The sequence below is a fragment of the Electrona antarctica genome (assembly GCF_951216825.1).
Source record: "Electrona antarctica genome assembly, chromosome: 18".
Classification (NCBI taxonomy): domain Eukaryota; kingdom Metazoa; phylum Chordata; class Actinopteri; order Myctophiformes; family Myctophidae; genus Electrona; species Electrona antarctica.
In genome coordinates, this window is record NC_136799.1 from 20,384,300 (window position 1) to 20,408,499 (window position 24,200).

Sequence of the window (24,200 nt, forward strand, 5' to 3'; positions counted from 1 at the left end):
AGGTTTCTTTGCTAGTGGGGGCGCAAAGGGGGCCAATTTGAAAGGAAAGGAAAAAAATAAAATAAAAATGATATTGGGCTTGGGTGGTGCAGTTAAGTACCTGTCCCCTGTCTAGGGGTTCGAATCCACCACGGTGCATCTGGCTTTGTCGAGTGTCCATACGAACACAATTTCCCAAAATACCCAACCTACAAGCTTGTCGCAAAGTAGATTGTAGAGATCTGACATGTTTTGCCGACTCGTGGGACAAAGGATGAATTGGGCATGAGATAGACCTGTGACACTGGCGCCACCACCAGCATGACAGGTAGCAGGGGGGAGGGCATACCCCTATCTCTGTGCTGAGAAAAGGACACACACACACACACACACACACACACACACACACACACACACACACACACACACACACACACACACACACACACACACACACACACACACACACACACACACACACACACACACACACACACACACACACACACACACACACACACACCTCTCAGGAGCAATTACTGGTCCTTGGGCTGCTCATCACAGATGGTGGAGGGCTTTCGAGTCTCTCTCCCTCTCTGAGTCTCCCTCTCCTATGTCTGTGGTTCATTGTCTGTCTGGTTCACTGTGTCTGTCTCTTTCCACCTCTCAGAGCGTGGTGGCATCCATGGTAACCGTTACCAGACAACAGTCTCCTTGTGTGACACTCATCTCTTCATGTCGCCGTGTGTTTGGAACGGACCAAATCATATGGTCCCGTCATGTTCATGCTGCTTACTCTCCGACCTTACGCAGACAGACATCGTCCCAGATCAGAGCGTCTGCTAAATGACTACATTGTAAATAGTACATGTAATCGAATGGTCTCTGGGTGGTGTGTGTTGGGGCGTGGGCGTGGGTCATTTTGCTAAGTGACAGAGACCGTCCTTCAGCCATGACCTTCTTCTTGGGGAGGAAAAAAAAAGGACGGCAACATAAATCAGGTCTGCTTTGACACAACGGGAGGTATTTTGTTTGGAAGCAACCAGAGCAGTGGCAGCAGTGAGAGTTGTATACGGTACCAGGCCAGAGGAAGAAATATAATTTGATAACAATATGCCGACCTTCGCTTGTCGTCCCCCATGTCTGCCCATGTGATCTGATCTACTCACAAAGCCTTGCATTGCGGCACTTTATGAGCTTGTAGATCGGCCAATACTTATACACCGAGACACATATCGGCCGTGGAGAAGTGACAATAAAATAAACATAGTACTGTAAGTAGAAGGGCAGAAGGACATGTTTACGTTTTGTTTATTTTTATTAACATATATAAATGAAGGGCATACAGTATTAGACATTTACTGTATTGAGATTCAGAATAAATGGGAACATGACTGCCTTCAGGTCTGACAGAACGAGACCCATCCTTTATAGCTTTGTCCTTGAAGAAAGAGAGCAAAGCCACCCTAAATCACCAACACGACCTCAAACACTTGTATAACAGTGGCATTTCATCCATCTGAACTCTATTGTTCCAGTGTTCATTCTGGCTGATTCTCCAAGAGTGGTTTCCGCCCTCTTTATCTATTTCAATCAGTAATGTATTTATCTTTTTATTTTTTGTTACATTTTCAAAAGGCTTATACTTAATTAAGTATATAGCGCACCTTAGCACTTTGACAACAACACAAGCACGGTCCAGTCAAGACAGGGCCGGTCCTGAGCAATCTGGCGCCCCAAGCAGGAATAAAAAAAAATAAAAAAAATTGAGGAGACACTGTGGAGGCACTGGGGGTCCATTGGGGAGGCACTGTGGGGACACTGGGGAGGCTCTGTGGAGGCACTGGCGGGACACTGGCACTGGGGAGACACTGGGGAGGTACTGGGGAGGCACTGGGGAGGCACTGGGGGGGCACTGGGGGGACACTGGGCAGACAGTGTTGGGACAGAGTAAAAAAAAAGAAAAATGAAATGTTTAAAAAAAAAAAGAAAAAGAAAAGTTTTTTTTTTTAGTTTTTTTTTGGCGCCCCTCCCCCATGGCGCTCGAAGCCGTTGCTTCGTCGGCCTGTAGGAAGAACCGGGCCTGAGTCAAGAGAATGGACTGTGTGTGGTTGTAAATAGCCACCATGACTCCACGACACTGTAACTTAAGACAACTAACTTACTATATGAGGGCAAATAAATAGCCTACATAAAAAAGAAAAGATTTCGCATCATGATCTTCGCGCAGGTGAAAATAAGATGTCTCCCATGTGTGACAAAACTGCCAACTGGTAATTACTTTTGCTTTGAAAATAAAGTCACATAATGGGAGAGTATTGTAATTTTTTTGCTTACACAAAACAATATTTTATTTATGGACTAAATAATTTCTTTGAACTTTTCAAATTCAGTTCATTAACTCATCTGACATTCTGTTTTAGCCAGATTGACTACATGTTCACAATTAGTAGTCAAAACCTGTGACCTTTCTATTTACAGTATAGGCTAACCAAATCGGAATAGAACCCCCCACCCCCATCCCAAGTGCCTTTTCTTCCATCAAATCAAATGTCTTATAATGGAGGAAGTGCATTAACTCTTTATAATGTTCATTATCATGTCACACCCTGCTTTTCTCTGACATTTCTCATTGTGACCCCCCCGGAAAGTAAGAAGCGGGCCATTTAATGAAGTCAGGGCCCCATGAATGCATGAATAGCAGCCGGGCTCCCATTTGAATTAGACCCATTCATCCGTGCCAGTGTGATTTCTCTGTGGTGCAGGAGCCACCGACGGGGCCTTCGAGTCGTGACATTTGTGCCATGGCTGGGTGGAACAGCGAGGAACCATATGGAAGGAACCACCCATCTGCCTCTGCTGCTGACCACAAAGTCAGTGAAACCTATGTATGAAAGCTTTATATACATGGGATGCATAGCAAGTGTTACCAAAGAATTGTTTGGTCCAAGTACACAATAAAATCCTCTGTGTTAAAGGTGGTATGTTTGTTGTTAAAAATAACAGTTAAATCTATATTCTGATGGCAATCATTGCTATTGCTATAGCCTGTAGAGTGTTTGTTCAGCAACAGGGTTTCTCCGCCTATATATCCAGCTATTTAGTAAACACTAAACATGGGGGATTTGATCCTTTCAGGAGAGAGAAGAAAGGATACGGTGACATTGGAAGCCGTGAAACAAAACAAATTTCAGACAAAATTAGAACTAGAACACAGAACACTATATAAAACAGAAGCCGATCAATGATCTTCTGAGGTTTCGCTCTCCTTCACACACACACACACACACACACACACACACACACACACACACACACACACACACACACACACACACACACACACACACACACACACACACACACACACACACACACACACACACACACACACACACACACACACACACACACAGCCCTACCCGCCAATTCCTGTAGGTCACCTATGCCGCCGTCCCTTTATGTTCATGCATAATCTTTATTTAAGCCTGTTTCAAATCTGGGGGGACGGTATCAGTGTCTTACTGCTAAAATTTAGGAATCAGGATGTCTCTTGACATATTAATGTAATCCCTCTTGGATTTCAATATTAATTGTGTCATCTGTATTCAGAGAGGACCACGTGAACACTGAGCCTCTGCCGACAACAGAGAAGGGGGACTTTTTTAGGCAGAGGAGTGACCTGCGAAATGCTAACCCTCTCCCTGTTCTCAGTCAAAACACTAAGACAGTTGTGCAATCCACAACACAGACGAGAGGTTGCACCCGAGATCTTTTGTGTACAGTACCTTGCCTCATCACTTGACTAAAATATTTGTAGGTGGTGTGATATAATACTGAAGATTGACGCCTTGTATATTGTCCTGTTTGCGGCTTGAAGAATAATATCTAGGAATGTAAAGTTTGTAGAAAAACATCCCAACTCCTCCAGTGTGTCTGCAACCGCACCTGAATAAACCATGACCGCCCCCTGGAGTTCTCACAAATCCCTCAATGTCAACCAACTGTCATCCGCTGTCCTTGTGCTGTTTATTCTGAACCGAGCAGCGGAGCACGCCGGAGGTCTCAGGGTCGCGCTCCTGCTTCCTCCAGCTACAGGTTGACGGCCCTGCGGGGAGCGACAGCTGTTGCCCATCCCTCACTCTCCAAGGTCTCCCTGCCTCCGGTCTCTAGTGGTGGGAGCAAGGGCAAAAGCCCTGCGAGTGGCTGGAAAACGAATGGTAAAAACAGTGGGGGGCGACGACTAATAAGGCAGGTATTAGTCACTTAGCGGCCAGTGTGCCATTAGCCATTATAATGGACCGCTTGTGGGAGGTCCCGCTGTGTATAATGTTGCATGCAACGCCATAAAGCCCTCATCAAACTTGTAGTTTTACTGTGTTCGGTTCTACTTTATTTCATTGGCAACGTGCGGTCAAGTGGTTGAGTATATATCCTAAATTGTGCTGGCTGGCTACCAGCTGCAGCCTGTTCATTCCCATGCCCCAGAGGGCTTCTGTCTCTGCAACTGGCTGAGGCACTGCATCTACATACGCTTCCCAGAGGACACACATAGGATAGCAGATGTGTGTGTCCAGGTGTGAAGTGCTGTGGGGTGTTCCACTGTACACTGTAGCAACTGGTAGTTTAACCCCTCTCAAGAGCAGCGGTTCCCAAACCTTTTCACATTGAGACGGTTGAAATGGTTGGCATTTACATGAACCAATTTACCATTAAATACACTCAGAAATACTTGATATTGCTATGAAAGTTCCCACAGAAGCAAATGGTAGTGTATCTCCACTTTAAACTTCAGACTGTAGTATAGGCCTACCGTACATGGAGGTGCTTCATACTTCCCTGTTACACTGCTGCGGCTGTACAGCCAACTCTCTCAGAACTGCTTAGGGAATTGTGCGAGCAGAGCAGAATATTTAACCGTTTAATCATTTATTAACTGGTCAGGATGAGATTAAGGTTTAATCAACCGAGATGTGATGGGGGCGGTTATGGGTTATTCCTGTCTTGTCTGATTCTAGCATGCGTTCATCCCAGAAGAGACAGAACAGAAAACCACCTTCTGTGACCCATACATTACCATCTGGCAGACCAAGACAAAATGAGATTGAAACATGAGTAAACCACCTTATTCCCTTCAATCATTCGTCTTCATTTTATGTGTTTTATAACCAAGCATATGGTCAATATTTTACATTTACATATTGTCACTGGGGGAAGGAAACTTGGTATGGTATTTTATATCTTTTAAAAAAAAAATATATATAACTAATGCATATTTTAAAATATATAATTGCGAGCGCAGGTCTCAGATTACTATGAAAACCTGTCAGTCAGGTCACGCCTCCATATATGGTTGTCAGCCCATCACGCCTTGTGACATCACGCCTCGTGACACATCACACCACCATATATGGCCGATGCTCCATATATGGCCATCTCCATATATGGCCGTCTCCATATATGAAGATCACGACACTGACCTCATCAAACCCTGGATAGCCATACATGGAGAAGACTGGATCATCAACTAGGTCTGCATATATGGAGCCAGCAACTCTACATCTGACATCAAACCTCAAACCCTTAGATCTCCATATATGGAGCTGACCTGTTCTGACATTCCGTATGCTGATCCTTCCCCATCCGTCCTTCCTCTTCGATGTCCCCTTTTGACTGATACCTGTCCATTCAAACTCTAGACAGGCCTGCCCCAAAGTTATTAGTGCAGCCACGCCCGGCAGCCGGCAAAAACTAGAGTTCTCAAGGCCCGAAATTAAGGACTGGCGTCGAGTCCGGGGGTGCTTGAGGGCTGAAGCACCCACTGACACAATGGGCGTGTTCGGAAATAGCGCACTGAGCACACTGTGCAATGCAAACTAATAGGCGAGTGCTCCCGCACTGGGGGGCGGGGCGGGGCGGGTGGGCACCCACTGCCGTTATAAAAACTTTCCGTACATGATGTACACTGTACAGTACAGTAACTATAACAAGTACAGTAACTATAACAATAATTGTATGGTTGCAAACTTGCAGCGCTCAGTTCACACAGATTGATTTTTCCTATTTCCTGAAAAGTAGCGGATTGGAACAAACACGCTTTACACCCAACAGCGACAACATGGTACGTATATTCCTGCATTAGCATTTTCTTGGCATAACTAGCAGCTGCTTCACTCTGACCCAGTGGCATATCCGTCGGGAGATCCCGAGTGACATCCTAATGGCTGGTGATAAGAAAATGTAGTCTTTATCTCAGCCCAATTAGGCATCTAATTGATTCAATACAGGTCATTTAGATTTCCTCTAGGTCTAAGATTGAGTAGGCTACCTCAGCCCTTTGAACAGACATGGGGGGTGTGGGGGGTCCCAGACGGAAATCAACCAGCCTGAGCTGCTGTTCAAATCCCGTCACCATAAATTCTGTAACCTGGCTTGAATTCTTGTGATTTTATGTTTATGCATGCGTGTGAGAATAGCATTGTTTACAGTGGTGAGTGGAAGATCATTTCTCCTATTTCACTAATCCACTCTCAATCCCAGGCTTTCTGATCCACTATGAAGGAAAATAACACCTTTTCTCCATACAGAAATGACGCAATGAGGTCAAACCTGGGTTGACTGCTAACAAAGAAACTGCCTTTTAAAGTAGCACAAAGGGCAGATCCACATGAACCTTACTGTGTCATAGATATTATGTTGGCCGTTGACCCAGACAAAGGGAATCTAATGAGGATTATGTGAAAAAGTAAGACTTTATTCATAAGCAGCATGGTGGGATGGGATGTTTATACGCACAGACAAGGAAGAGCAAAGAAAGCTTACAGTACAATTTATACCAGAGTTGCTTGAATAGTTATTACTGTAATATTGTGCCATTTTGTTACTGAGGATCTATCCTACAGACATGCACTCAAATGTGAAATTGTGAATACATGGACACGCACACACACACACACACACACACACACACACACACACACACACACACACACACACACACACACACACACACACACACACACACACACACACACACACACACACACACACACACACACACACACACACACACACACACGATTCCCCTCCACATTACCCACACAGACAGACCCTGGGGCGGTGGATCAGCAATCCAAAGTAATTTCACCTCTGCAACAACAGCACACCCTGTGAACCAGTGGGGGAGATATTGCTGGATAGCCTGATTTTCAAATGCATCACAGCCAGGGCCTCAGAATAAAGATATTCCAATTATACCTGACCCATCTTTATAACGCGGCATCCTGCCAGCACAGGCATTGATTGGTACTTATATTATATTAACTTTATGTATGTTTCCGATGGATTCTCTACGCTTTATGTGAATAGACAGGAATCATGGCATTGCCTTCCCATGAGGTGCTGAAATGAGCACATCTGAACTGTATCTGACCTGCATTATGTCCTTCCTAGCATAGGCACTGAGCTGGATTTATATATAATATATAATGCTCGATAGACCCACCTACAAAGCGTTGCTGTAGGGCAGAAACCTCTTATCTTAATATTTAATATTTATAGTGTATCATACTACACTACTACAGCATCACACAGAAGTATAAAACGTACCCGATCTACAAGCTCAAAACACTCTGTGAAGCTGATGTTTTGAGCTTGTCGATCTGCTACTTTTGATATTTTTCAATTTGAATCCTGAAAAGTAAATGCATTTGGTATATGAGGTTTTCACCTGACAGAGACTAAATGTATCATGATGAGTAGGCTGTTGTGAGCTTATAGGTCTGCTATTAAAAGAATAAAGATCCCAGACGATATCAATATATCATTTCACAATATAACATTGCCCATGCAGCCATAGGTCTCTGGCAAATCAATGCATACATCGTTCAAATCAATCAATAATCAATTCATTCAAAAGAGATTAAATGCAAATTTTAAGCATTTGAAGATGCTCGGTCGTCCCACAATATAACTTATGGAGCACGTGCAGGTGCATGTGTGAGCAAGAGAGAGAGAGTGGCTGAGAGAAGACAGAGAGTAGCTCACACAATAGTATGTGAAGTGCCCTTGGATGCCACAGAGCTCTGTGAGAGAGCAGGGCGGATGGGTCTACGTCAGGCATGACTCCAATGGGAAGTGTCAGGGAGGGAGATTGATTACTGCAGGGAGGAGATGGATATTAATTCTACAGCTGTGTGCACGCAAGTAGACGCACGCACGCGCACACGCACACGCACACACAGTGCAACACTATCCGTTTCAACCGTGTGTCAGTGTTTCTCATCAAAGTTTGTACTGTACACATGTTCACACATGCAGATGTTGATTGTCAGAGCATGCGCACGCACGCACGCACGCACGCACGCACGCACGCACGCACGCACGCACGCACGCACGCACGCACGCACGCACGCACGCACGCACGCACGCACGCACGCACGCACGCACGCACGCACGCACGCACGCACGCACGCACGCACGCACGCACGCACGCACGCACGCACGCACACACACACACACACACACACACACACACACACACACACACACACACACACACACACACACACACACACACACACACACACACACACACACACACACACACACACACACACACACACACACACACACACACACACGTACATAAATGATGACACAGCTGACAAGACTGTGCATTTCTTTGTGCATAGTGGTCTGTTTTTTGCAGTGTCATTTGAAGGTCCAACACTCCCAGGCTCAAGCCCCTAATTCACACTCTAGCCAGTCTCTCCCTCTCTCTCTCTCTGTCTCTCTCTCTCTCTCTCTCTCTCTCTATTCTTTAGTTTAGAGGCATTACCACTTTGTTAGACAGTAAGGTCGGCATGACCCCCAAACCTGTCATTTTGTTCCCTAGAAATTGTAGAGCTCTCTGCTGCCTGTCTACTCACCAGAACCTGATTCAGGGACCACATCACACCAGTCCTCCGTGACCTCCACTGGCTCCCAGTCAACCACAGAATAGATTGGAAAATACTAATCACCACCTACAAGGCCCTCAACAACCATGCAGGCTCCCCATTACCTCTCTGAACTCCTCCAACCCCGCTCCCTCGGGTCGGGTGATGTCAACCTCCTTGATATCCCCAGGACAAAGAAACGAACCTGGGGTGACAGGGCCTTCTCTCTGGCCACCACCACACACTCACACTCACTCCCAGCTCACATGCATGCCAAAAATAGCCGTTCTACAAGCGCACAATAATGCGATACGTTGTGAGCTTGTAGATCAGCATTTCTTGGCACATGACTCCGTTGTACGAGTACACAGTTTATGCCTCAGGCTAGGTTTTCTACGGCTAAAAAGTTTCATGCTCCTCACCTTTTTGAGCTGATCTTGCTCATGGTAATTCTACTTGTTCGATAGCTCTTTCATATGGTGTTCCATTACCATACTGAATCCCTAACCTTGAATTATGCAACAGGAAAGTGCACTTTTTGCACTTATATGAATATGGACCGGAAAATATGTATCTGGAGGTTATGACTGTGTATGTATTATACCTTCCGTCTGTTGACTTTTAGATCTATCACACAGTGAACCCAAGTCAAATCTTCACATACTTTACACACAAAAATTCTCCTAATGTCCTCAAGTTTCTCTTCTCTGAATAGCTAAGCATGGTGGAGGACATGCGCATGTCAAATACAGTACAGTCCGTGCTCAATAAATGTTAAGTCACCAGCTGAATGCTGTAGAGCAGGGGTTCCCAAACTGTGGTGCGTGCACCCCTTGTGGTGCGCGCACTCCCTCTAGGGCAGGGGTGCCCACACTTTTTGACTTGAGAGCTACTTTCAAAATGACCAGCTCGGCAAGATCTACCCACCAAATCAATTATTATACCATTGCTGAAAATAGTTTAAATATGTACCTGAGGGGGCTTCGGAATAGTAGAGTTCGTGTTACATTCTGTACAGTATAAGACAAATGCACTTGGAATGAGAAATAGAGGGGGAGAAATGTATTTTCTTTTTTTATGTATTTTTTTTCTTCAATATATTTAAATGAAATACTCTTTAGGGGCATGTCATGTGATCTACCTGCACAGCCTTTGTGATCTACTGGTAGATCGCGATCTACCTTTTGGGCACCCCTGCTCTAGGGGGTGCGTGACATGAAAAGGGTAATGGCGGTTTTATGGGGTTATTTTGCACAAATGGCAAAATCTGGTAAAACAGGAGATGTATAGAGCAGCTGCGGGAGTATACAGAAGCTGCATGTCTTTCAGTGCAGTGACATTCTGTGATTATTTGCCATAATCATATAAAAAAATGTATAATTTTCGGCAAATACGAGGGGTGTGCGTCTGCTAGGTCAGGAGGTAACAGGGGGTGCAAGGCCAAAAAGGTTTGGGGACCGCTGCTGTAGAGTGTAGTGGTAAGGGGAAAACACATATTTAGTCAATACAGCAGCAATTGCACCAACAGTAACAGGGTGACCATGAATGATGCTCTAAAAGAGCGTCAAAAGAGGTGTAAAGAAACATAACACTTGGTCCTGCTCCTCGGAGCAGGACCAGGTGAAGAATGTTTGTAACGTTTTGTTTGGACAAATTGTGTAGCAGTAAAAGTATAAAGATGTGTTTGTTTGTTTTTTACAAAAATGTGCCTCCTTGTGGCACTATAATAGGGCAATGTTAAAAGGGTGGCATTAATTGCGTGCACAGTTTCACTGTAATCAGACACTGCATGCGTTCATGATTTGCAGCATTTTGTTGTAAACGGGCCAGTCGTGCAAACTTTAGATGTCAATCGTAGCCAATCAGGATGGAATATTAAACATCTAACAGATCTGTGTTGATCACATGACTATATAGATCATTTGTACCGATTTGTGTGACATTTGGATACAATCTGAAGAAGTAATGTCAAAATGTGTTTTGCAAGGGTGCAAAACCCTTGAGTACCTATATACTCTCTCCCCATGCCTTGGGCATGGTGGAGACAATAACTCAAATTAATTGTGCAGTACCTCAGAGTGGACTGGTACTGCTGATGGTGCTGTGTTGTGTCCATTCAGTGCCTGAGCACCAAAGGCAATAGTAGCAATTCCACTGGTAGTACAGTGACTTGTATAAGCATCACACAGCACAGGTAGCAGTATAACGTTGCTGTCAGACAGAAACCTATATGTTCATATTTCAAGAGTGTCGTGCAAAAGTAGCAAAAATAGTATATCTATAAGCTCACAGTCACAACGCTTCGCAATGTGAACTTGTAGATCTGCTATATACGGTATACATATATATATATATATATATATATATATATATATATATATATATATATATATATATATATAGCCGTCGTAAGTGGGATAATGTATGGTTGAGTGGTGTCAGTGGTCATTGTTTATAGATAAATCACCGACAGGCTGATTAACCACCGACACGTAGGATGATTTATCTATAAACAATGACCACTCAGCCATACATTATCCCTTACGTAACCAGTGAAAAGTATTCATAGCTTGTGACTAAATCATGAAAAGGTTTCCACCCGACAGCGATGATAATTCTATCGTACCTGAGTCTTAGAGTGCCTGACTCTGTATAGGGCTGTGTCGATGCAGCAGCAGCAACACCAGCAGCAGCAGTAAAGTGAACCTGCCCCAGCCACAACACCATTAAGTGCTGCCGATATTGACCGCGTCAGTGTGAACTTAAGGGAAAGGCAGCGGCACAGTGACCAGCCGTAAACAACTCCCGTCCAGACTGACAGGTTGCGGTGACTGTCGGCTTGATCGGTTCCCCATTACTCACCCACTGTCCAAAGTGGGATCCCGCCAGCTTGGAGAGGTCTATACCACCCCCTACCAATCACCACAGCTGTTGTGTTCTGCTCTCCTGGTAGGTAGCGGCATTGAGTCAAGTGTAAGTAACTACTGGTGCTGTGAAAGAGTTTATCAGTAGATGGGGAGAGGGGGGGGGGGGGGGGGTATGCTGCCAAAGGAATGGAGGACGAGGCTCTAGAGTCTATAATGTATGAAGAGAGAGGAGGACAACTGGGAAAATAAAGTAAAACAATACAAAGGCTCTCATAGAATATTCATCAATTCCACTCCTTTGCTCACTCTTGGCTTTAATAAGGAGAAAACAAACCTAATCAGCCCCACGTTGGCAGCTACAAACAACAGCATAATCACTGCATCATATATGAAAACCGGAATTATCATACTGTTCCGAGATGCAAGGATCAGAGAACGGCACATACGGTATGCTGGCAAGACCAGAAAGAGTCTATGTGTGAAGTCTTTCTGCTAATTGGTTGGTGTTCTTCATCAAATTTTTAATTTGCAATTTTCTGGATATTTCATCACCATCTCATTTTGCATTCATTAAGGAATGCTGAAAGTACAAAATAATATAAAAGTTACGACTTTTTTCATTATCTATTGATCACATGCACAGCAAACATTTATAACTATATAGATGAAACATTCATTAGCCTCTGTATTAAAACCGTGAATTATCCAGTGTCAACACACAGTAGAGTGGTGAAGGGGGGGTTGATGTAATCATTCATATTACTTGCTTCATCACAATCCCTTTAAATCTCCATGTATAATTAATTAACATGCTGCATGTACAATGTCTTTGACATTGGTGCACTGCAGAGATGTATCGACAGAGTGTAAGAGTACATTACTGTACTAGCACCCGTCCTACAAGGACAACACAACCTCATGCCAAGTACGAGGACACAGATGTCTGGAGTTACTGCAGATTCACAGATTAAATCACCCCTGCATGTCAGGGAACCCTAGCAGTAATACTGGTTTTCTGTGCTACTGTAGCAGGTAGTTATCTGCATTCATCTGCTGTCCTTCCAGCTTGTCCTTGTGGCTTTCTAATCAAGGACTAGACCTGGAACGCCAATTAACTATCTAGGAATCCAGCAGGGTCCCCCCTCTGTAAATGTTCTCCGAGTACACACTTGTAGTTAACTTAACACATTTTGCAGTGCAAGGACCAGAGCTGGGAGACACTGGCCTAGATATTAGAAATCTATTTACAGGCATGTCCTTGTGACCCAACTAGTTAGTAGGCTACGTGTACCAGATAGACACAGACATAATGCATTTTGACTCTGACAGTTTCCTCACAGCAGGAAGGTCTTGGATTTGAGTCCCACTGGACCATTTCTGTGTGCAATTTGAATGTTCTCCCTGTGTTCACACAGGCTTCTCCCCACACCACACCACATGCATGTCAGGATTGATTTGTACTAGCGCTAGCACCCTTGGCCAAAAGGCACTGGCCCTATAGAGCTGGAGCGGTCCACTAGTTAAGTTAAGCTTCATTTTTTGCTCACCGGTGTCATGCGCCGAAAATAGCTATATGAGCTTGTAGATCTGTAGACATTATCTACAACTTAAGCATGAAATCTGCTTGTAGATCTGTTTTTTTTTTAAATAATTTAGAAATGTTTTGTGGTTAAGTGGTTAAGTAGTTCTACTGTGTATGTATATTCTAAAATAAGCCGGTTTAGTAATTTGAGCGATGCAACCTTTGTCCCCTAAACAAAAGAATGTTGTACCTGCATAGTAACGGCTCTGACTCACAGAACACAGGGAGGCCTGTGTGCTACACCAACAAAGCTGCCAGCTCTAAATGAGCATCACAGAAGTGTTACATTCTACACCCCTCCGCACCAGCTTGCAAGCTTCTACAACATCGCCTGGACTTGATCGGTTAGTTCACTGTTCACAATTTGTATGGGTCATGATTCACAAGTAATACCCCTTTGTGCCCATGTGCCCACAGGCCAAAATGACGCATCTGCAACCTCATCGTAGACCAGGAGGTAAACCCTCCTGGTCACGGAATTCACATTTAAATTTCATTCAGCAGACTGCTGAAATTAAATGAAATGTGAATTCTGTGACCGGGATGGTCTACCAGGCTAAGTGTAAGGACCATACAACCTTTGTTTTGGAACAGAATGGTCAGTGTTTGTGTTTCAAACTGAATTCTGTGAATTTCTGTTTCAAAAGACAGACTCACTAGATGTCTCAAAGTGTTATCCTAAGTAACAGTAGAACCAAATCACTACATCGTAACAGAAAAACAAATGTCTTGTGTCTCTTGAGCTACCTACCAGTCAATACGTTGAAACATCCGACAGCTAAAAGAGGGTCAAAATGTATTTTATTCATATTTTTTGCAACCAATAACTCTCAACGTAGAGTAAAAGTGCAGCAAGCAGGAAGTAAAAACAAGTGATCCTCTTACTGTGGCAGCGTGTCTAACTGCTCTCTCCATCTATTTCATGCAGATGACAACGACAAGTCTGTCTGTAGTGAATGTATTTGGAAGGTGGGAATGTGAATGCACTATGTAGGGTAGGGTGTGAGAGAGTGCTCTGGGGTGTACAGTGTACAGTGTACAGAGCCAATGGCATGAACAGAGATACAGAGAGAAAGCAAAGGGTGAAAGGAGCAGTGAGAAAGAGAGGGGAAGGCAACTGAAGGAACTGACTAGTGAAGGAGGCTGCTAGCACAGACAGAGAAAGAGTCAGACAGAGAGAAGGACAGACAGAGAGAAGGACAGACAGAGAGAAGGACAGACAGACAGAAAGACTTGGGAAGTAAAAAATAAATAAAGATGGGGGGCAGAAACAAAGGAAGGAAAGAAATGGGGAGGGTGTTAGGATATAAGAAAGAAAGATATTAGCGCACCTTTCTGTAGACTCATGTCCACCATGCGCGGTTCAGCCAGCTCCATGAAGAAGTTCTTGTTCTTCTCATACTCTTCATCATCAATAATCTTCACCTGAACAATTTTGCTGTGAGAGGAAAGAGAAAGAAGGGGTAAAAAAGAAGGCGGGCAAAGTAACAGGAGAGCAGGGAAGAGGGAGAGAGAAGGAGAAGAAGAAAAAGGTTAATTGAGAATGGCGGAAAGCAGGAAGTGTGCTGTGTGAGTAAGATTAATATTCAGCGTACAGAAAAGGTTAGAAGGTGGAAGGTCAACTGTCCTCCACTGCAGAACCCCCCCAACACGTGCACGCGCACACACGCACACGCACACACACACACACACACACACACACACACACACACACACACACACACACACACACACACACACACACACACAGTGACCAGCCTGTCACTGCATGGCTTGCTAGAGCACATTCATGCATTCAAAATGAGCTTATTGGCTGACATGGGTGTCATGACAACCACATTTATCACAATGGTCTGATATAAGTAGAACAGACCAGCAAAGTCAACTCTCTCTCTCTTTCTTCTCGTTCTCTCTCTCTCTCTCTCTCTCTCTACATCCTTAAAGGAGGCATTTTTTGAGGGGGGGCACCTAAGAACTCAGCGAGCCGAAAACAGCGGCGTCGCAATCAATCAGGGTGTTAAAATGTGTAGAAAGGACATTTTTCGCAAAGGCAAAAGGTGAGTGAAAGATAACTGATAAAAATGTCAGGATATAAATCGATGTTTATGGTTTAGACATTTCGATCGAGGTGCTTTTCATCAGGCAGCCAGCCAGACAATGGAAGGCCTCAGCAGCCTCTGGAGGCACACTAAAGACAGATAAGAGGAAAATGGCTTCGGTGACACTTAATTTCACACTGCCCTCACTTCACCTGACATGTCTATTTTGGGTATATGTCATTATAGGCAGAAATCGAACAGATCCGTCTCGATCAATTAATGTAGAGATGTTACGTAATTTGCGTGATGTTTGGACAAAATCTGTAGGAGTAAAATAAAAATCACACCCGTGTGAACTGAGTGGTGCAACTACACATTTATTGTTATAGTTACTGTACATTAGAACCAGGAAAGCATCTGTGTCATAAGTACTATAACTATAAAGTACTATAAAGTAACTATAAAGATTGATTATATAGAGATTGATTCACTCTGACGTGATATCTGTGATGTCAGTGACGTCACATACTAACCATAGCAACCATGCTCGTTTTTTTGGTTGCTAACCATAGCAACCATGCTCGTTTTTTTGGTACGAACAAACACGGGTACACGGGTACAAAGCCAGTTGTTGGAGTGGTTTGCACCACTAAAAAAATTTGATAGGGAGACAATTCGATGGGTTGTCATTCGTGGCTGAGCGCCATCTGCCCATATTTGCCCAATTGCCAAAAGCTGGGACAGAGGTTGAAAGGCGCCAGAGTGTGCCCACATAGTGCACATACTGGTATGCCTGTTCCCCTTGTCTCTGCTTGGGCCCACAGCTGCTCCAAGATAGATCCCCCACAGTTACCCAGTACTCAGGTACTGTGTGTGGCCATGAGGAGCCACTGCATGAGTCTTGGCAATGCAGAGGCTGGGCTGGCAGAAGGAGACAGTATCAGGGCGATGTTCAGCACTTGTAGTATTTCATGATACTTTTCCAAACGTAAATACACATAAAGCTTGGATTTGCTGTTGTAAGTTTGTTCTGAATTACCGGTCAATCAAGTCAGAACGGGGACAGATTATTTTATTTCTTGTAGAACAGAGCTTAGCATCACATAACAAACAGCTCAATAAGTCCCCTTGCAGCAAGCCCCCAGCGGCTCTCATGCCACTGATCGTCCTAATTGATCCTTTTAAAGAGTTATTGATGAGACAGGGGAAAGTTAAGTGGTCAGCAGGCAGCGGCACCCAGATGGCTCACAATCTCCATGGTCTGAACTCCTGGAGGAATAGATCAGGCTGAATTGAAAGGGGCAGATGCATGGGTTTCACCATGCCCTATCACAGCACCTCCTCCTATCACCTCCTCCTATCACCATGCCCTATCACAGCACCTCCTCCTATCACCTCCTCCTATCACTGTGCGTGCGTGCGTGCGTGCGTGCGTGCGTGCGTGCGTGCGTGCGTGCGTGCGTGCGTGCGTGCGTGCGTGCGTGCGTGCGTGCGTGCGTGCGTGCGTGCTGCAGCTCACCTATGAAATGTGTATGCAAGTACGTAGAAATACCTGCACATAATGACAAGGTTTATTATGTGGCTCACTAATCATGGAGTGTGTGTGTGTGTGTGGGGGGGGGGGGTCAGGGGATGTTCAACAAGCAAGGATTGGGCTAATAAGATAAGTGGCTCGACCGCATTCATAATGGATAGCAGCTCATGTATGATGAGCAGCACACTGCTTCTGTTCTCTGATATGCTGCTGGTTTACAGCACTCTCCCTGCCGTGACATATAGCTGCAGCTTGTGTCAGTCATAACACTGACAGATATATCACATGCATGCACACACACAGGCACGCACGCACGCACGCACGCACGCATGCACGCACGCACGCACGCACGCACGCACGCACGCACGCACGCACGCACGCACGCACGCACGCACGCACGCACGCACGCACGCACGCACGCACGCACGCACGCACGCACGCACGCACACATACAGGAATATGAATCCAGGTATTAAAAATGAAAAGGAATTCAAAATGTATTTCATATTGTTTCCCATCACTAAATCCTTTGTCTTTGACTGTCCATGCAATGTAGTTGTATAGTGGTTCTCTGTGTGTGAATCCTGCCGGTGGGGTTGGTGGGTGAGTGGGGAGGGGGGGCTTTCCTATCTACAGTAGATCCTGTCAGCACACAACACAAGCAGAACAATGCAAACAATCTAGTTTGCATTCCTCTTCCCTCTCTTTTTGCTTTCTCCCTATACACTATAGTATGCCACTTCCCCTTTCTTTCTCTCTGCCCCACCATCCCCTTATTTCTCAACCAATCAGTATAGGGCTTTCCTCAGATCTCTAGGGGAGATGTCTGCTGTCGACAGCGTGACTCAACAAGGGGAGGAAGTGATGGACTCTAATGGATCTGCCAAAGGATACCATCTCCTTTGTGGTGGCAGAGAGACATGCACCTGAACTGTTTATGTTGAAAGGCATTACACGGCTGCACACCACAGCACAGGCATGCAAACTAATGCAAGTGAAATTGTGTATTTAGTATTTACACAGGTGCAGAATAAGATTTAATGCAGACACGAACATACACACGCATGTAATGTGCAAGAACACTCATAAAAACTCTTTCACAGTTAACTTAACACTAGTATTTACTGTGCAAAGGCACAAACGTCCAAACGCTATATACTGCACGATCTGCACACGCCCCGAACAGCGAGTGTGCCAACATTAAGCAGCATTTGCATTCATCTATGAAAGGGATCATCAATAATTCATCCATCTATACAACCGATTACAGCGGCAGTCACTGCTGAACACTCAGGAAGCCATTGCGAAACCATGAGACAATCACAGAGGAGCGAGGGAAACCTGGTAATGGGAATACAATCAAACACCTGCTGTGCACACAAGCACACATGGAGAGCAGGGTATTTACAGCAGCCACTGAGGAGGATGCTGGCATTAATATGAATGGTTTCACTTGGAGGGGATGTTGACAGAGACAGAGACTGGGGGGGAGTGAGAGGGTGGGCATACCTGGTTACTAACTGGCACGTGTGCTGGATCCACGTGACCATACGCACGCACACACGCACGCACGCACGCTCGCACGCACGCACGCACGCACGCACGCACGCACGCACGCACGCACGACGCACGCACGCACGCTCGCACGCACGCTCGCACGCACGCACGCACGCACGCACGCACATACACACACATGTTTTTAGTTCACTGTTATCACTTCCCTTCTATTCCACTCATCGTTGCGCTGATTTATTTGATCCGTGAGTAATGCTGCTAGTCTAGGATCCACAGTATCCATTTGTGGGAAGCGCCAGACGATAATGGCAGACAATTAGAGGGTTCACACCTCCAGTGAGTGAAACTGGGCTCACGGCAGCCGAGAGAGAGGAAGAGAGATTCAGAGAGAGAGACTGAATGAATGAATGAATGAATGAATGAATGAATGAATGAATGAAATGCACCCCAAAGTCTTCACCTCAGGCTTAAAGTGCAAGACCACTTTGGTAGAGGTTTGGGTTGTGAGTTACCTTACCATGATGCAACTCCAAATGTGGATACGAAATCAAAAATAATTGCTCCAGTGATTAGAAATTAATAATTCAAAATATGCTCCTGCATTGTATGCTGAAACAGCTCTCAAAGTCACTCTTTTAGTACATAAACCAGTAAAACGCCCTGAGGGCAGATGCATGCCCTCACCGGCCATATATGGAGCGGTCTTGAGTGTACAGGGTTTGATGAGGTCAGATCAACAAGAGTTGCTGGCCGGCTCCATATATGCAGATTTAGGTGATGATCCCGTCTTCTCCACCTATGCTTATCCATGGTTAGATGAGGTCAGTGTGGTGATTTTCATATATGGAGATGGCCATATATGGTGGCGTGACGTGTCACGAGGCGTGATGTCATTTTCATTTTGAATTATTAATTTCTAATCACTGCAGCAAATATTTTTGATTTCTTGTCCACATTTGGAGTTACATCATGGCTAGGTACCTACTGTACACCAGTAAGGAATTAAGGAAGGATGGATGGGGAAGGGTCAACATATGGAATGTCAGAACAGGTTCTGAAATATATCCATATATGGAGATCTGGAAGGGTTTGAGGTTTGAGTTCAGATGTAGAGTTGCTGGCCAATAGTGATGACATCAGGGATCTCCATATGGGATTAACTGCGACAGCAGGTTGCATTTACTATGACATCAGGGTCTCCACATCTTCATCCCTGATGATGTCACGAGACCTGGGCACCATATATGGTGCCTGACACATAGTTCGATTCCATAGTTAACTGTGACCTTCGGTCGCAACAACCCAAACCTCTACCAAAGTGGTCTTGCACTTAAAGCACACCCAGTGTGTCAAATAACCAGTCAGACTGTGCAATCAGTTCCATTTTCCTTTGTATTAACTCTGATTAACGCGTTTCAGTGGACCATGACTCATGAGTCTCACTGAGATTTTCATTTTCACATATTGCAACTAAGTACACTACATCTACATGTACACTACAGAATCCTTCATACATGTTTGTAGAGAATGTGGTGCACTGGTGACTGTACTTCCATGCACAATACCACACATTACCTCATCTAATTCAGCTGGAGATTTGTTCCTCCCCATGTGTGCCTTTACTCTCTTTGACTCTGCACACTTTCTGTCAACCTGCCGAGTGCCTTTCAGATGGCGTTTAAACCACCATTAACGTGAGTGTGGGAACTGAGAGAGCGAGAGCGAGAGTGCGCGTGTGCGAGAGAGTGAGCACGCGCAAGAGAGAGAGAGAGAGAGAGAGAGAGAGAGAGAGAAAGAGAGAAAGAGAGAGAAAAGAGAGGGATAGCTCTAAAACGACACACATATCGCTTCCACTCCATGGTGTTCTGCAGTGTGGAGGCCCTGATTTGATTCTGATGAGTGTGAGGGGCTTTGTTCCTAAACAGTGTTCTAGTGGGGAGAAGTCATCCATATCTTGCAGCAGATAAAAGGTTACTCAGTAGAGGCGTCACAATTCACTCTACGGTAGATGATAACTGTGGGCTATTGGCTGCCTGCTAATGTTGTTGGTGATGTATAACTGAAGGTATATGCCTGAAGGTGTCAGGCATATACACTTTTAATCTCTCAGAGTTAAATTAACACTTGCAGTGTGAAGTCACTCTAGAAGAGAGCATAAAAGAGTATTTTTAGCAACAAAAAAAAGTTCCACAGCTACTAACATTTCAATCAGATAACTCATGAAATAGATTGAAAACATTCACTTGTGTAAATACAAGAGTAAATATTGTTTTATCATGGCAATCAGGCTCTGCTATATATAGGCCTATTACTCTTCTGCACATTTGAAGATAGCCAAGAGCTCACTGGTGGTGCTGGGGTGATGGTGAGAGCAAAAAACTTTGTGACACTGACAAGTGTCACAACCCGAAGCTCGCGGATTTGATTCACGGCCCTGTCCAGGTGTCCCTGAGCAAGACACTTTTACGTTTTTCAGTAAACCTAGGTCCAAATTTAGAAGGTATTTTTTTATCGTCTTGACATGTCATGGAATACACACACACACACACACACACACACACACACACACACACACACACACACACACACACACACACACACACACACACACACACACACACACACACACACACACACACACACACACACACACACACACACACACACTGCGTGTTCGCATTACAAAGGCAGATGAAGGTGGGCTGCTACAGGTATGCATGGCTCATATAGTGGTGTGCATGCATGGAAACCTCCCAAGTGTGGTAAATGGTGCATCTATATACTGTAGTGTTTTTATCCATTCACCCATTCACACGCACATCCATACACCGATGGCGAAGGAAAGTCTTGCTCAAGGACACTTGAGAGCCTCTGGGAGAGCTCGGGATCCCATCCGGCCACATCTATCCATGTGGATCCATCTATCGGCCACTCTACTGAGCCACTGTCGCCCCAGTGTGCAGTGTGTCTGTCTGAACTAGCTTGCAGGCTGAGGCTACACATAATTTTCTTGTCATTTTCCCCATTCACCTGCAGTCAAATCATGGCAGTGCTTCCTCTCCAAAATCCCCCAAAAGTCGAGCCAATAAAGACGCGGACAGCAGAGGAAAAAAATCTCAATGCCTCGTGGGAAATCAGCACCGTAATTAAGCAGGCCTGGTTTCTGTCACCAAGCGTGGGGATTATGGGCCCCGCTCATTATATTCCTGATTATTGCTTTTCCCCAGCAATCAGAAAAAAAGCCAGTAAACACGTTTGAGAGTGATTTCTTGCCAATCTGATGACAAACATCAGGTTTAATATTAGATGCCTGAGAGGCCCCTTGCCCCTTTCTACACACCTTTCTCTGATCCTCCGTCACTCTTTCCCTTCTCAGTCTCATCTACCTCATTCTCCCTTTGTCTCTCCCTCATCATTATTTTTTTAGTGATGCAAACAACTGAAAACGCAATAAAGCCAACTGACGACTGCTGTAAGCAAATCAAAACAGAATTGCAAAGCAGATCAAGCGTCTCGAAAAATGGCGACCGACCTGCTGAAGTCAAACATGAATATTACAAAGATGAAGGACACAATAATGCAATAACGCGCAAGTCCCACAACTTTTCTGCAGAGCACTGCCAGATGCAACAGTTATGAGGGAAAGAGCGTGACAGATGCACCCTGAATAATACATGTCTGCCAATGCACACCCTCAGTTCAGAAACAGACACCACCATGAGATGGAATGAGACAAGAATACAGCATTGTGGTTAACCTTTATACATAATAAAGAGCAACTTTTCATCATGGTAGGTGTGTGTTCCAAGACACAAAGTACAAACAATATTAAATAACCATACCAGTGGCCTGGCATGTTTACTCCATTGATGTCTTGAGACCTAATCCAACATACAAAATGAAATTGTGTGGTTGCTTTTTGTCAAAGTGTCGATAAAACATACAATTATTTGAAAAGTAGTCCCTGGAGAATAGGTTTATGAATTAAATTCAAACATCCATGATGATTTATTAACCGTGCAATGATGTTTAGCCAACATTAACTAAATTATTCAGATAGGTTGGGTAAGGTTTTAATTACTTTGGAGACAATGTAAACAAAAGGTCAAATCAGACCAGTCTGAAGTGAGAGGTGCTGTACTGTACTCGTGCTGTAGTACTGTACTGTACGAGCCCTCCTCCCTGGCCTCTGTGTGCGTGCGTGCGTGCGTGCGTGCGTGCGTGCGTGCGTGCGTGCGTGCGTGCGTGCGTGCGTGCGTGCGTGCGTGCGTGCGTGCGTGCGTGCGTGCGTGCGTGCGTGCGTGCGTGCGTGCGTGCGTGCGTGCGTGCGTGCCGCTGCTCAACAGTGCCATCCAGTCTGGTATTACACCAGAATGTTATGTGTAGTGCTCAACATCAGCAAGAGTACATGCATGTTACCAATGAGAATCTGTATGCTGGAATATTCAGGTTGAGCGACAAAATAGCAGCCAGGAGAATGAGACTTGCAGGACACTGACAAAGATACAAGGAGCTGCCAGCCAGCAAACTGGTGCTGTGGGAACCAACACATGTCCCATACTAACATTATGTGGATTTACTCAAGAAAGATGCAGGAGCGCAAAGCACCAACGAGCTGGCCGGACGTATGGAGAACTGGGATAACTGGAAGCGTCAATGGAAGGCTTGTCTGAGGATGACCTAGAGAGAGTGGTATTAGCGAGGTGTTTCAACTTTTCGTGCTCGGACAGACAGACAGACACAGGGACACGTATAGGGACACACATAGCTGCGTATAGGAGTGGCTAGCACCACTCAAAAATAAGGTAACCAGAAGAGTCGGCACTTAAATATTGTAGGCACCTCAATAAAAAGAATGAGAGCATATTCTTTATGGTTTTCATTTATCGTTGTTTGATTGAATTGAAAGAAATAATAAAAAAATGACTAACATTAATGGTCTGAAGTAATGTGAATGAAGTGTACAGGTACATGATTTGAACGTGCTTTAACATTTGATGTATCAATGTTTAGTTGCCCACTCTTCCTGTATCCAAAGATAATGCTACATTTTCAGTATTTCTGACTATCTATGTTTATGTACAATGTGGCCTGCATGGTCCTTTACTCACACCATTTCTATTCTGTTTCAGCAGCGAACACCTACAGTACCCACTCAGTACACAGCAATAAATAGAAAGGCTCATTCATTCAGGACAGAAACAGCCAAACACTCGCTATTCACATGTGTTTGCAGCCCTAGGGATTTTTCTTGGTGGGGGGTGGAAAAGCCTCTGAGAACACATTTAGACCGTGAAACTAAAACTCTCCAAATATAGAATAAACCATTCGGATGACTTAACACCTCTTCAGAGTGTGCCAGCTCATTATTGTGTTTCACTGCCAAGCATTGTATTGTTCTAATACCTCGCTCACTCATTCACACATACAAATACTACTCCCACACCCTGAAGTCTAACAATGTGCATACGGACACAAACCACGCACGCACGCACGCACGCACGCACGCACGCACGCACGCACGCACGCACGCACGCACGCACTACTATACACGTGAGGACATCAACATTTTTTCATTTATGAAAGACATTTTACCGCAGACATTTGGTCCTGACTAGTACACACACCCACACAGACACATGCAGAAACGCACACTCCCACACCCACTTGTGCAACACACGGACGCGCACGCACACACACACACACACACACACACACACACACACACACACACACACACACACA

At 44.9% G+C, this 24,200-nt stretch overlaps 1 protein-coding gene across 2 annotated transcripts in view; it reads right to left on the minus strand.

Moving 5' to 3' along the window:
• Window positions 1–24,200, minus strand: part of slc8a3 (solute carrier family 8 member 3) — a 124,333-nt gene that overhangs the window by 17,235 nt on the left and 82,898 nt on the right. For both annotated transcript variants that reach the window (XR_013792342.1, XM_079529009.1), the window contains exon 3: window positions 14,699–14,805. Coding sequence is in view for 1 of the 2 variants with exons in the window: in XM_079529009.1 (XP_079385135.1) it covers window positions 14,699–14,805 (107 nt within the window). In the remaining variant the exon portion in view is untranslated. The remainder of the gene's footprint in view (window positions 1–14,698; window positions 14,806–24,200) is intronic.